We start from the raw sequence: 15,603 nt of genomic DNA, 5'->3' as shown, positions 1-15,603 counted from the left end.
ATGCTAAGTTTGATTCCATATGTTGGGGGAGGTCTAGAGAAATTAATTTTTTAAAATTACGGTCCATTGAGATTAAAAGAACAAGACTATAAAAATGGGAGTTCTTTTGTAATAGTGGAATCTGTCACCATCTGTGAATTTGAAAGAATAGTGAGATGTTAGTTTATAAACATAGTACTGAGGACACAAATAGTGTGATGGGGGATTGCCAAAGTCTTTTAGCTACTTTCTTACGGAGAGCAGTAATTTGTAGCACAAAAGAGAATGCTGAAATATGCTGACATATATGAAGATCTACAGAACTGTTTATTCCCATTGACCACCCACGACTGGAATTATTTCTTAGGAGTGTTACTAAAAGGAGAAAGAGGTCTATTCATACAAAAATATTCATAGCAGTTTCATTTTTAATAGGAAAATTCTGACAGTGGTCTAGTGATTTGAGAATAATTGAATAAATTGTGGCATATTGGTGGAATGGAGTATAATTGACAAATTAATGAAGATGCAGGGAAATAGAGAAAGATTTTCAAAAAATGATGCAGAACAAAGAATCAGAACAACATTCACACTAAGGACAATGATATTTTTAAAAGCAACAAAATCAATCAACCAGCGAACATTTTTATTGAGTACCTTCTATGTATCAGACACTGCTAAATGCTAGAGATACAAAGAGCTAAGAAAAGATTCATAGAGCAAACAAGATGCAGCAAACTGCAAAAATTTTGGAGTTTGTGGTTTTGTGTGTGATTTTGTTCCTTTTGTTATTGTCGATTTGTTCATTTTTGTCGAGATAGTAAGATTATAACAAAAAAATTATTTACAACAACAAAAAAAAGAAAAGAACTCTGACTTCATTCATTTTACTCTGGATTCACCAAGTGGAGAACAAGCTGCTAAAAATCTTTTTGGTTTGGTAAATTTTTTTTTATATAGATTTAAATTCTGAAGAAAACTGGTAATAAATCCTCAGGCCTCTTACCATTCCTATTTGTTTCTTTGTATCAATCCAGCTCTCTCAGATCAGTGACCAGGGTGTCTTAAATTCATTCAGGACGGTTTTTTCCCCCAGAGCTTATGTAGGAGTGGAGAGAATTTGGCTCATTAGTGGTAGTACACCAGAGCTTTGCAATCCTCCCCAGCCTTAGAATAAAGTGCTCTTCTACTTCAATAGTTAAATTGTCCTGATTGTTATCTGTGAAGGACTCACTTCATTAATTATATCAAATGAGATACTGTATTTAATGTGTTATACAAATTCTAAGTGCTACATAAATGTCAATTATTGTTATTAGAGATAATGGGAATAGCAATTCAGTATTGAGTACAAATGACACAGTAGGCACTATGTCTTTTGCATTTTGTGGGGTGGTTGTCATGAGTGCTCAATGAGTTTTTAATGTTTTTTTTTCAATGAGTTTTAAGAAAATAATATATGTAATACTGATTTTAAATTGCCTTTGGATTTTTTTGTACAGGTCTCTACAAATGGCCTCATTGCCATGAGTGAACCTCCTCTTGAAGAAGCCAGCCCTGGTCGATTTCCACCTTCCTTTGGAGCTGTTGCACCCTTCCTGGCTGACCTGGACACCACAAATGGTGGAAAGGTTTATTATCGGGAAGATTCTTCCCCTGCTATTGTTCAACTAGCTGCAGATTGTGTCCGAAAAGGTTTCCCTGAGGTCTCTTTCCAACCCCAGAGTGTGGTGGTGGTCACCTGGGAATCCGTGGCTCCTTATCAAGGGTCAGAAAGGGACCCTACTGAGCAAGGCAAGGTAAATATATTCTGTTGGGTTCCAGCTCATATCTTAACATACTGGTCAGTTAGTCAACAAGCTTTTATTAAGTATTATGTTCCTGGTACTGTGCTAAATACTGGGAATACCAAGAAATATGAAATCATGGTCCCATAAGGATCTCATATTCTAGTAGAGGAGACAATATGCAGATATCTAGGTAAATATAAGTTTTGTACATACACATATGTACAGTGTATATAAAGGTAATTTGAAAGGGGAAAGCATTAGCTGCAGATACCATAAATAAGGAGAAATTTAACGAGGATAAATAGAAAGTTTTCAAGAAATATTCCTTTCTTTAGTGAAAATTTGTCTTTCTTTGTATCATCAGCCTTAGCATAGTGCCTGACATATAATATAAGTGCTTAGTAAATATCTATTGACTGACATCAGCTTGTACTTTAGTTGTCAGTGAAAAGCAGTGAGTATATAAAATAAAATCGAATATGACTGTCCATGGTGTAGTACCACCTCATGGGTAAAATAATTTTATAGTGAAATCCTTTAAGTATTTCCATAAATTAACCTCCAAAAATGGAACCCAAGACAGATCTGCCTGATTCTGAATTCAGTGATATTCCTTTTGAGAGTTAGTGTCTCTATCTACGTTCACTTGTTACTTAAGCAGAATAGCCATACAAGTCAGCACTGGTCTCAAATTTTAATTAAAAATGATTTCAACACATTGGCAAAATGTTTAAACATGTACTGGTTGGACTGGTGGTCATGTTTGCTGGCCTGAGTTTTTTTGGGTACTTTATCTGCAAGGCTCTATAAATTGTATTGTTTTTATGGTGACTAGATAGCTATAAACACAATTTGTCTTTGATGAGCATTTTACTCAAATGGATCTGTGATCTCATTAACTCTTCCCATGGATGCAGATACAGTATCCATCTGTGCCTGCCTATCCTGTGTTACTCTCGTTCATTTCCACTCAAAGGTTCATCATAGGAGGTCCATCCCATGTATAACAACAAAACAAGTGGTGATTTAAAAGCTTAAGAAACTTACTACCACCTGGCTATGCTTATAGATATATACCACATCTTTAGTGGATTTCTATTAGAACATCAGATCAGAAATAAAACTTAAAATACCAAAGGTTTCATGATGGGTAAGTCTTCTGTCCTAATCTAGTCAATTGCGTTCTTATAAAGAGAATAATAGTCACTCATGTTTAATTAGCACTTAAGAAAGTGCTTTTTCTATAAAAAATAAACATATTCAATTCAATAAGCATTTATTAGGTGCTGATTATGTGACAGACACTGTGCTGTGCTGGAGATACAAATAAGAAAAAGATAAGACGGTCGTTGCCCCAAAGGAGCTTACAGTCTAATGGGAGAAGACAACATACAAGACAAAAGAAAACATGCTAAAAGCACAGGATGGAGAGAGCTAGGTGGGAAAAGCTATGATATTTCAAGGAGTGAAAACCAAGCAGTTCTACTGATGGAAAATGGAGTTACCTGGAAAGTTCTGAGCCCTCTATAAAGGAAGGCTCTAGGAGGAGTTTATAACTTATTTATATATACATAATATACAGATATATTGCAACTATTATTATCCCTGTTTTACAGATGAGGAAACTGCACTCAGAGAGACTAATTTCAAACATTTATTAAGGACCTACAGTGTTCACAGTCCAACAGCTAGGAAATGGGGCCAGGTTTTCTGACTTCCAGGCCAGTGCCCTTTCTCCTATAGCATATCAATCAGTCAAAAAATATTTATTGAGCATCCATGTTTTGTTCAGGTGAGATCTGTGTTTTCATTGGTTCAAGAAGTTCTCAGTAAAGAACTTCCCCAATCAACACAAATCACACCTTCTCTGCAACTGATGGTTTTGGAGAGTTGTCTGGGGAGCTAAGAGGTTAAGTGACTTGTCCAGGGTCACATAACCAGTATGTCAGGAAGGGGCTTGAACCCAGGTAGGTCATACTGACTCTGAGGTCAGCTCTCTATCCTTTTGGAACATTGCCTTTAATGTTTATTGTAAGTAACCAAATAATTTTAGAGACACAACTCAGTTCATCTTTGAAGAAAAATAATAAAATAGTGGGGCAGCTAGGTGGTGCAGTAGATAGAGCATTGGTCCTGGAGTTAGAATGACCTGAGTTCAAATCTAGCCTCAGACACTTCACACTTAACTATCTGTGTGACCCTGAGCAAGTCATTTAACCCCAACTGCCTTGCAAAAAAATAAAAATAATAAAAATAATAAAATACATTTCCTACTTGTTAATTTTGTTAGATCGTAGAGCTGAAAGGAATCTTGTGAGGGAATCTAGTCTATTTCCATGGCTTTGTCTAGGAGGCCATTTATATTTAGAGTGATTGAGCCCTTCCTGTAACATGAACCTAATATATTCATGTTCTATTTTACCAATTTGTTGACTTTTTGTTGTTATGTTGTTGACTGCTTGCTCCTGGAGAACTCAAGCAGACAGTCCTTCACTGGCCACCTTTTTACAGCCTAAGGAATGAGAGTTTCCTTGATAGCAGGGTCTTGGGTCTCATTCTAGGAGTTCCATCACTACAATTATTGGCTAACTTTAGTGTCACCAGCTATACAGAACTCTCTCTCTCTGTCTCTCTCTGTGTCTCTATCTGTCTCTCTATCTCTATCTCTGTCTCTTTCTCTCTCTCTTTATCTCTGTCTCTGTGTCTGTCTCTCTGTCTCTCTCTCTCTCTCACACACACACACACACACACACACAGAAAGGTTAGTGCTGATATACTCTTAGACAAAGCTTCAATTTTGAATATCATGGCAGACTTGTAAATCACTACCTCTTCATTTGGCAAAGATGTTTATGCTGGAAAGAGGTTTCTGAAACAAGGTCAGGGTGCTGCCCTCTCACTGTCTACATGGGGTGTAGCCTATTGCAGATTATGGGATTGAAATTGGTCCATTTGAGCATTTTGGGGTATTTTTCCAGATTTTAAACTGAATTTTAATTTTCTCCACAGAGAAACACATTCCAGGCTGTCTTAGCTTCCTCTGACTCCAGTTCATACGCCATTTTCCTTTACCCAGAAGATGGTTTGCAATTCTACACCACGCACTCCAAGAAGGATGAAAACCAAGTTTCTGCTGTGGTTGCATTTAGTCAAGGCTCCGTGGGTTTCTTATGGAAAAGTGATGGTGCCTACAACATATTTGCTAATGACAGAGAATCCATTGAAAATCTGGTCAAGTATGTTTTCTTTGTTCTTGAGTAGACATTCCTCTCCTTGCCATCTTCTGTCCGTCTAATTAATAAGCCACTTTGGCTCTTCCCATTTTTCAAAGTGGCATGGTTATATGCAAAGTATACCACCTGAGGGTGCCTGTCTCCTACAAATTACTTTTTTAATACTATAATTTAAAATTTTTATTGATATTATTTATTTTTATATCAGCTTTGTTTCCAGATATAGCCCTCTTCCGCCACTACCCAATGAGTCATCCCCTTTGACAAAGAATAAAACAGAAAGAAAAAAGAAGCAAAAAAAGGCACTGGCCAGTCTGGGCAGGGTGAGGAACCTGTGGCCTTGAGGCCACATGTGGCCCTCTGGGTCCTCAGGTGTGTCCCTTTAACTGAATCCACACTTCACAGAACAAATCATTGTTCTGGACCAACGTATAGGATCATATAGGATCATAGCTGTACAGCTGGAAAGAACCTCAGAGACCACCTAATTCAACCCCTTCATTTTACATATAAGGAGGTTAAGTGACTTACCCAGGATCACACAGATAGTAAGTGTCATAGGTAAGCATGGAGCCTTGCCTCTCTAACTCCGAGGTGAGTGCAGTGCTCTTTCCACTGAGCCTAACCATATCTGTAATATTCCACAATCATGGACTATCACTTAAATAGTTCCTTTTTGGGGGATGAGTTTGTTCAGCTGTGAGCCAAGTAACCATATGTCTCATGTTTATGGGATTGTCCTGACTGCCAGCAATTCGTGTTATCATCCCAAGGGGTATGAAGCACCAAACCCTTCTCTTACTGTGAGCCCAGGCTCTGAGAAAAAAATACCCCAAAACTTTCTACCAGGAATGGCTTTCAGGGTAGGAAGGAACAGAGGCAGCATGCTCCCATGAAAAGAATACTGGATTGGGAGTAAAGGACCTGGATTCAAATCTTGACTCACTCACAATTTTTGTGATCCTGGGCAAGTCTCTGCATCTCAGGGCCTCAGTTTCCTCATCTTTAAAACAAGGGGGTTGGGCTAGATGACTTTATGGTCCCTACTAGTTCAAAAAATCTATGGTCCTACTTTGTTGTGCAGAATAGGGCAAAAGGGGGAGATATTTATACTGGAGTTTCCTGGGACCCACATTGTCTATCTCCCTTTGATTCCCCTCTCTATGATGGGCTGGTCAAGGGGAAACCCAGCAGCTTTCATGTAGCAAGTTCTGACTTATCATTCACCTGTCCCCAGGCTTCCACCGCTCGAGCCTAAGGCATTTGCGTTGATCAGATATCCTATTCAAGATTAAATTCAAGATTACCTTGAATTTTTCCAACTTGTGCCTTTAAAATCTTCTTGAGTGGCATGTCATCCTTTTCCAATCTATCTGCCCTTTGTGTAAATAAAATTGCTGTTGAACATTTTAAAATGTCTGTGGCATAGGCAAAATAGTAAAATTTTTAGAAAGGAGTGGGGATTAAAGAGAAAAGGAAAGGGGATAATCAAGAAAAAGGTATGGGTTTAAATGGAAGGGAGGATGGAGCATTTTTAGTAGCTTGATATTAATCACTAAGAATCTTATTATATACTGAGGATTTTCACCAATAAGATGGGAATCAGTAGCATTTTAAGATAAAATAGCTTCTCTTAACTCCACCTTCTAAATATCTCGAAGGAGACTTGTTTAATTGGGAAAACCTTCTCTAGTATTTGTGAGCAAAGAATTTTTTGTGCTCGTTAGTACATAGCATAGCACATCCCAGTAGCCCTGGAAATTCTTGGTCCTGTGGCAGGTCAGATATCCACCCGTTTGAACCCATTCTCCCAGTCCCTGCCACTTGATAAGCATGCTATTTTGGTTTGCTACAGAAGATTTCAGACACAAAGGTCTGAAGGGTGGGGGAGAGTCTGTTTTATATCTGTGTGGGCTATTTATGATTTGTTTACTAATTTTGGATAGGAATGCTTTCTGAGAGCTGCTGTCCTATTTTTCCCTAGGAGCAGCAATGCAGGACGTCAAGGTGTCTGGGTTTTTGAGATTGGGAGCCCTTCCACTGCCAGTGGTGTGGTGCCAGCTGATGGCAGCCTTGGATCTGATGGCACAGAATATGAAGATGAGGAAGATGAAGACTATGACCTGGTGAGCGTGTCTGAGAGGTCTCTGGGCTTGGAGGATGTGGGCACCACAATTGACCCTTATGATGTCCCCAGAAGGGGAGATGAAGACACATATGATTTGTTAAATCCCATCTCCCCGCGTCACGCCAGTACGGAGAGACCACCTCTAGAAGAACCCATTGTGGTGGATCAGTATCCGAATCCTTCTAGTAGGGGAACCAAGTCGTTCCCATACCCAGCTGAAGGATTTCCCCAGCAGCATGCACAGGTCATAGACGTGGATGAAGTAGAGGAAACAGGGATTGGTAAGGCCATTTAACTTGCTATGGGTACATGTTTGGGGACTTTACTTTGAGAAGGGGAGGATTAGTGTTTGAGTTGCCTGTGGTGTAAAATACGGATAATTCTGGTAGATTTGCAATATAGAGTTCATAGAATTGATAATTGGGAGGGACTCAAGTGATTATATAGTTCAAGAGTTTTTAACTTCATGTCCAAAGGTTCTCCAGAGGGTCTGTGGCTAGATTTCAAGGGATCCATGAATTGGGATGTTTTTTTTAAAAAAACTCATCTTTATTTTTGTTAACCTCTAATTGAAATTTAGCATTTCCTTTAATTATTAAAAAGTGTTCTTTTTTTTTTTTTTTTTTTGGTGAGGGAATCAGGGTTAAATGACTTGCCCAGGGTCACATAGTTAGTAATTGTCATGGGTCTGAGGGCAGATTTGAACTCAGGTCCTCCTGACTCCAAGGCTGGAGCTCTATCCACTATGCCACCTAGGTGCCCCTAAAAGTGTTCTTTAGAAAAGGGTCTGTAAGCTTTACCAGTATATGAAAGGGAGCCATGACCAAAAAAAAAGTTCAGAACCTGTGGTCTAGTCCAACCCCACCACCATCACCACCATCATTTGACTGATAAGGAAACTGAGTTGGGTAGAGCAGCAGTGTGCTGGTAAATGTTTAACAACTGGCTCTCCAAAAACAACAACAACAAAAACCATGTATACATAACATGCTCTTAAGATTAATCTGCATCATTAACATTTTCTCTATCACTTCCTTAAGTCTAAAAAAATCAACAAAACAATAAATCAAGCCCTGATTTGTAGTATTTGCTAACATATAAATGCTCAGACTAAAAATTTAACAATTAACTCTCTCTCATAAGCCTTTTTGAGCTGGCTCCATCACACCCCTATGATGGGACGTGAGCTTGGAGGAGAGGATGTGGTCTGATAGTTTGTAAAACCTACAGTTAGAAAGAGTTGTAATGTAGACATCAGGTCTTCAGAGACTGAATAGCTTTTTAGAGTTGGAACTGTGACTATGGAGATAATGTCAGGGTGCTTTCTCATTTCTCCTAGCATTCCATCCCAGCCATTTGAAAGGATGTTTAGAAAATATGAACTTGAGGATCCTATATTCTTATTTGTAACTTCTAATATATGAGATAGAATGTAAGAGTTGAAAGGGACCTTTGGGGTCATCTTGTCCACTCAAAGAAAAAAGTCTCTTTCGTCCAATCTTTTCTAGTAATGGGGAACTCACTATCTCACAAGGCAGCATGTTACATTTTTTTAAAAAGTTATTTATTTTATTTTAAACTTAAGAAATGAAACAAGCATTTCCATAATGTAGTTTAATAAAAAAAGATGATTGCACATGAAACTGCCAATCTATTGTGTACAACTTGCTATTCCTTTTAAGTAGATAATAAAGTTGTCATGTAACTTTTTTCCCCTTTTATTTTATTTCTTCTATTTTATTTATTTTCATCCTAGAGATGGCTATCATTAGACACAAATATGTACATATAAGTAAAATCATTCTATGCATACTTTTATTTATCAGTTCTTTCTCTGGGTACAAACAGCATCTTCCTTCGTAGATCCTTTATAGTTAATCTGGGTATTTATAATAGTCAAAATGACTTAGTTGCTCAAAGTTGTTCTCAAAACAATATTGCTGTTACTGTAACAATATTCTCTTGGCTCTGTTCATTTCATTCTTTGTTGTTTTGTGCATTTTCAATCTCCTCCAATTGTTAGAAAGCTCTTCCTTATGTGGATCTGGACCCTGGCTCCTACTCATCCTATTTCTTACCTTAGCACGTAAACATAATAAGTAATTCTTGTTCCATATTATAACCCTTTAAGTACTCTAAGATAGCTTGATTTCCCTTCTAAGTCTTTTTCTTGTTAACCTTAGCATTCTCAGGCCTTCTATTTATCCATCTGTCAATCAGAAATAATTTTATAAGTTCTGTCTGTGGTATTTAGGATAGTTGAGTTTTCCTTTGGTAACTCCTATATCTGTTGCTGCTGTGGTGGTCTGTAAAAACCACAAATACAATATGGCAAACCTCTGTTTGTAAGCTGGTCTTGGGGTATAGGATTTAGTAACCTGTCAGGATAATAGATAAGATTTTATGAGATGGTTGGGATCACCTACTACCTCCTGCCCCCCATTTTATAGATCAGGAAACTGAGGCTCTAAAATGTGAAAAGTTTGCCCAAAGTCAGGCAGATAGCAAGGGACAGAGCTGGTATTTGAACCCAAGGGCTCTGGTTCCAAATCCATTGTTCTTTCCCCAAACCACGCTGGTCATATGTGTGTTTCTGAGGCAAAAAATCTGACCTGCAGTGATCTGAATCTGGGTTTATAACAAGGCTCTTTTGTATTTCTATTAAAAATAATGTGTTCATTAATTTTTTTTAATGCTCACATGATATAATTCAGCAAAATAGATTTAAATGGGGTAGATCCAAGTCTATTTTATATTACCTCTTTTAAATGATGATAATAACTCCTCCTTACGTAGTGGCGTAGAGGAGAGAGCATTGGGCACGATATCAGAAAGACCTGGGTTCAAAAATTCTACTTTAGACATGAGCAGTGGGACTCCGCACAAATCACTTAACTGTTCAATGCCTCAGTTTCCTCATCTGTAAAATTAGGAGGTTGGGCTCAGTGGCCTCCAAGTTCCCATCTGGCACCAAGCCTATGATTCCATGGTCCAAATGTATACAAAAGGCTTTATTCACGCTAGGACCATGGAAGGTTAAAGCAAGTGTTAATTTCCACTTTAAAGATGAAGGACTACGGCTCAGGTGAAATGACTTCCCTGTGACTCCTTAGTCAGTCCGGATCAGATCCTACCTCTTCTGCCTCCCAGATGGAGGCCCTTCTCATAGTCTCACTCTACCTTTTCAATGACATTTGCATGGTCTTATCCCCTTCTGTAAAGTTATTACAAGGCTTGGAGAAGTTCTATTGTTTCATTTTTATCTCCTTGTTGTGATTTGCTATGTGGCCAGCAAAGGCAGTCATAAGTCACATTTTGTGCTTGAACTTCATTTGAAATTCCCAAAGAAAGCAACGGGCAAGATGTGGAGATGTGGCGATGTGGCGATATTCTGATTCCATGAAGGAGCTGTCAGAGGCAGAGAAAGGTGGTGATTTACTCCAGGTCACGTAACAAATTGGTGGCAAGATGAGGAAAAGACTGCCTTATTTTGATTCCTGACTGAAAGCTAAAGACATCCGCATTCCTTCCTTTAAACATTTCATCACTGGTGTCTTACATGATACTAAAAGTTCCTAGGAACATGGCAATCTGCCTCTTAAAACTATGTTTCCAATTAATCTTCCCCAGATGTTTTGGATGCATTTCCTTCAGATGTACTTATTCACTTGCAGATGTCTAGTTTGATTCTCATTCTATTTCCTGCCATGTTTCCACCCTATCTAGGTATGTCTGAATTTCTCACTTGTGAAACGATCTTATTTTAAGCAACACCATCTCCACCTCTCCTAACCCATGGTGGGATATTTTGTATTTGTTGAAAGGAGATTTATGCTAGTAAAAGCCTTGAACTGAAAACCAAAATCTGCCCTAAAATCAGGTGTTATTCCCTCTCCTGTTCCTTCCCAGCTCTTTGACTGTTTTCATTAGCAAGTGAAAAATGACTTCACCCTAGCCTTCAATGTATTCTTGTTGCTATCCATGGAGGCCCCTACTGACAGACAGGCAATAGGGAAACTACTTGAAAGCTTGGGGCACAGTTGGAGGTTGGGTAATCAATAGCATTACAAGTGTGTTTGTTCAGTTAAAGGCCCCGATTTCCTTTCTTCCCAGCTCCCTCTTTATACACCCCCTGAAAATGTCCCTTATGTGACTCCATTCCTGGAGGATTAATAGAAATTACATGTGATTAAATTTCTGTTGCTTTTGACCTCACTCATGTGTTGGCTTCTAATTATGCACGGGATTGTTATCACAGCCAGAAACTTACTCCCTGTTGTGTTTAGATAGACCACATACAAAATTAATTTGCTCTGGATTGTTCAATTAAATGAGCTAGTTCATAGTTGTGGTAAGAAGGAACCACATATTTAAAGATGAGATCTTTAAATAGGAAGTTTTTTTTTTCCTTTTTCTTTGATCAAAGGTTTTTAAGCTAGGTGTGACCACGTTTGTGAAAAACATTGGGGAGTAGCTTACCTAGGTGTGGTATGAATGCTATCTTCTGATTACTGACTTAGGCTTCTATATTGCCTATTGTGAGATGGTGGTCCTCCACCTATCTGACGCTACCTTCAGATTTATTCTCATAGGCCTGGCACTTTAAAGTGGATATTAAGTGAGGCAGTTCAATCCACAGAATGAATTTGTACTTCTGTGATAGTAAGTATCCCATGTAACAGTAGTCCCCTCTAGCTAAACAGCTAAATTCTCTGCTGTGTACCACCTACTCTGCCTTCTGAAGTAGGATGTGGCAGTCGGGGAAGGAAGAAGTCATTGGATTTGTTACCTTATTTAAGAAATAATTATCGTTAATCATAAAAATTTCCCAGATTGACGAAAATCATTGCACATTAGAATTTGGGAAACAATGTGGCTTAGTATAGGGTAAGTCATTTAAAAAGGCACGGCATTTCAGAGTCAGGATGTCTGGGGTTCAGGTCCTGTCTCTGATATAGCAAGTCACTTAACGACTCAGCGTCCCAGGCAACTCATTGTTAGAGGGATTTTTTTTCCTTAAGAGTTCTCTGTACACCCCCCACCCCGCCCCGCAAAAAAGTTGTTAATTATGTTTTGAACTCAGACTTTCCCATCTTCCTTGGTTATTTGAGTAATGGTACCATTCCCATTTCAATGACCCTCCCCCTCCTTTTTTTTTCTCTGTAGTGAATTTTGCTTTTTATAGCTATGTTCCATCTCTCCTATTATGGAGAAATTCCTCTCCTATTATTCGAGGAATTATGAATTCCTCGAAGTGAGAGGTTCTTTACCTTCTTTTGTGTTCAAAAGGATTCATTATGGCAGTTTGGTGAACCCTATGGACCGCTTCTCAGAATATTTATTGTTTACATTCATAGTTGGAAAGGCGTTTTAAATTTCAGTTAAAGGTTACTGAAACTAAAGATGTAACCTTTCCACCCCAACCACATTCATAGACCCCCTTGAAATCCAGTGGTTGAGACCCCACATTCAGAACCCCTGTTTTGATAGAATACTATTGTGCTATAAGAAATGACAAAAGGGGTGGTTTCAGAAAAACCTGGGAAGACCTACGTGAATTGATGCAGAATGAAGCAGAAGTCAGCGAGGAGATCATTGCACATAGTAATAGCAATATCAGTAATGATGTTCAACTGTGAAGGATTTACCTCTTTAATCAAGACAATGATCCAAAACAATTCTAAAGGACTCATGATGAAAAATTCTGTCCACTTCCAGAAAGAAAACTGATGAACTCTGAGTGCTGATTGAAACATACTATTTTTCACTTTATTTTTCTTGGGTTTTTTTTTTGGTGATATGGCCTAATATGGAAATGTTTTGCATGATTTCACATATATAATTGAAATCATATTGCTTGTCTTCTCAATGGTTAGGGGAGTGACTGGAGGGAGGGAGAGAATTTGGAACTCAAAATTAAAAAAAAAGAATGATAAAAATAAAGAAATTTTTTTTTTAAAAGAAGAACCTGTGCTTTAGATGTGGTGTAAGGAAAGGCATCTCAATGTATAGTTACAGGTAACACTCACAGAGGCCCTCACTGGAGCGTTATTTTTTTTTCGTTTTAAACAGTTTTCAGGTACAACACTGATTCTCGACAGACTTGTGCCAATAACAGATACCAGTGCTCCATTCATGCACAATGCAGAGACTACCCAACAGGTTTTTGTTGCCATTGTGCCGCTGGATACACTGGGAATGGTAGACAGTGTGTTGCAGAAGGTGAGTAACTCACTTATAATGGATTTAATGAGGTGTTGGGTGGGGTGGCAGGGAAGAGAATGCTTGCTTTTAAATTGCTGCCTTCATCCAAGCCTCTGGAGACATTTAATGCTTTTAGAAGTGGGATGAGGGAATTCTCAATACTAGAAAGGAGGTTGGTCACCAAGTGATGGCACTTTTAGTTATGGGGCCTCATGAAATATGTCTCCCAAAGAGTGGAAGGGTTATCATCCACACTGGTAGAGTGAGTCTCAGGTCATTGAAATTACAGATCCTTAAAGTACTAATAACAATTAAAATATACCTAGATGATGCAAGTGATTTTGAATCTCCTACTCCCTGAACTTACTTTGTACTTTGCTAATGGACTAGCTTTAAATCTGCTTGTTCTGGTTTGAGTAGGTCTGTTTCTTTCCCATACTATGTATTTTTTTTTAATCTTAGATGCTTCAGCCCTTAGTGTAGATAAGCCTAATGCAAGGGCATGGGCAGAAATAGTGAAATTAGGTAACTAGGGGCTGGAATCATTAATATCTTTTAATTTTCCCTGCTTTCAACTCTTGGTTTTTTTTGTTTTTGTTTTTGTTTTTTTTTGTCTAGATGATGGGGTTAAGTGACTTGCCCAGGGTCACAGAGCTAGTGAGTGTTATGTGTCTGAGCTGGATTTGAACTCAGGTCCTCCTGACTCCAAGGCCGGTGCACTATCCACTGTGCAACCTAGCTGCCCTCAACACTTTCTCACCGTCCTGTAAACTCTACTAAATCCTATTTGAATTTGTTAGCAAAGCAATATGTTTCCCAGATGTAGTTCTATAAACCTAATAGGTTGTTAGATTCTGGGGCTGTCCTTAAAAACATTGTGAATTTGGCAATCTGTTAAAACACACCTCCTCCTCTGGCTTCACTTTTCAGTTCCTTTTGCCAGGTGCCCTTGAATCAGATAAGACAAGGCCTGGTACTTTGGAATTCAAGGGTGAATAAATCATTAGACTCCTAGATCAACTCCATTGGTATACATCCAGTGATTGAGATCTGCTTTAGCTGTGTCCTGCCCCAGAAAGATATGGTTTGGTTCTTGATAGACCCAATCATCACAAAGGTTCCTGATTGATTGTATTGGTCTCAGCCTCTCTAGTGATGCCAGTTCTCTGAAGTAGCTCTGGGGCCCCTCGAACCAACTCAGCATTCTATGGCAGCCAAAACAGCTTCTGTGTATTCAAAATAAAGGAGGTAGTAGTCTTCTGTATTCTTACAGTCATAGACTCTATCTGTACAACTTTATGCAGCTTTGATAGCAACATTTTAGGAAGGATGTTGACAAGCAGATTTTTCTGTTTGAGGAGGATTGGAGATCTTGGCATATGAGGAATGAGGAATGTTTATCCTGGAGAAGAGGAGGCTAGAGGGGACTGAGCTAGCTGTCTTCAGTTATATGAAGGGCCGCCATATAGAAGAGGGATTAGGCTTGTTCTTTTTGGTAGGGCTAGGACAAAACTGGGAACAGTAGTTTAATGTAAAATGATTAGAACTATCTAAAAGTGGAATGAGCTACCTTGGGATGTAGTGGATTCTTCCTCACTGCAATTCTTCAAATGAAGGCTGTATGACTTGTTGGGTATCTTGTAGAGGGGAGGATCCCTATTTAGATACAATTTGAACTAGACAATCTTTGTAGTTTCTTTGAATTCCACAAGGACAAAGAATAATTTTTTTTTCAGTTTCCTACAATTTCCTTCTTTCTTTCTTTTTTAAAAGTTAAAACAATGACTTTGTTTTTACATCACAGTCATTTCTGAATATAAACCTCTCTTCTTAGCCTTCCATGAGCTTTCTCTTATAACAAAGAAAAAAAAAAGTTAAACCAGACCAATTAACATACCACTGCAGGAGTAGAAAGCTACAAATAAATCTTTGGGGGAAAAAATCAACCTTATCAGTGTTGGAAGCAAGAAGATTTTCTGTTTTACAGCAAGTTCAGAAATTAGACCCTTCTGTAATTTATTTTTAAATTATGCACACACACATATTTGAACCAAAAAAAATGGCTTTATGCCTTAAATATTTGTTGGCTTTCTTCTTATTTTTAAAAACTTAATTTTTCAGTTGAAGATTTGACATTTCATTCCCTTACCCTCCCTTCATTAGCTTAACTTGGCTCAAGTCTTTATTGTAATTGTTCCTAGGATGCATTTTTTTAGTATTAGTCTACTGAATTCATAACATTCTCCAGTGTCATGAAAAATTTGTATGG

General features: G+C 38.3%; 1 protein-coding gene across 1 annotated transcript in view; it reads left to right on the top strand.

Moving 5' to 3' along the window:
* The window catches only part of LOC114049374 (nidogen-1-like), a 110,321-nt gene that overhangs the window by 19,014 nt on the left and 75,704 nt on the right, over positions 1 to 15,603 (top strand). Inside the window, exons 2-5 of the mRNA XM_027870649.1 lie at positions 1,482 to 1,778; positions 4,779 to 5,005; positions 6,987 to 7,411; positions 13,203 to 13,352. Of these exons, the coding sequence (XP_027726450.1) occupies positions 1,482 to 1,778; positions 4,779 to 5,005; positions 6,987 to 7,411; positions 13,203 to 13,352 (1,099 nt within the window). The remainder of the gene's footprint in view (positions 1 to 1,481; positions 1,779 to 4,778; positions 5,006 to 6,986; positions 7,412 to 13,202; positions 13,353 to 15,603) is intronic.

The sequence above is a fragment of the Vombatus ursinus genome, unplaced genomic scaffold (genome assembly GCF_900497805.2).
Source record: "Vombatus ursinus unplaced genomic scaffold, bare-nosed wombat genome assembly UNPS02014798.1, whole genome shotgun sequence".
Classification (NCBI taxonomy): domain Eukaryota; kingdom Metazoa; phylum Chordata; class Mammalia; order Diprotodontia; family Vombatidae; genus Vombatus; species Vombatus ursinus.
The sequence above is the reverse complement of the archived record's forward strand: the minus strand, read 5'-3'. Positions and strand labels throughout refer to the sequence as shown.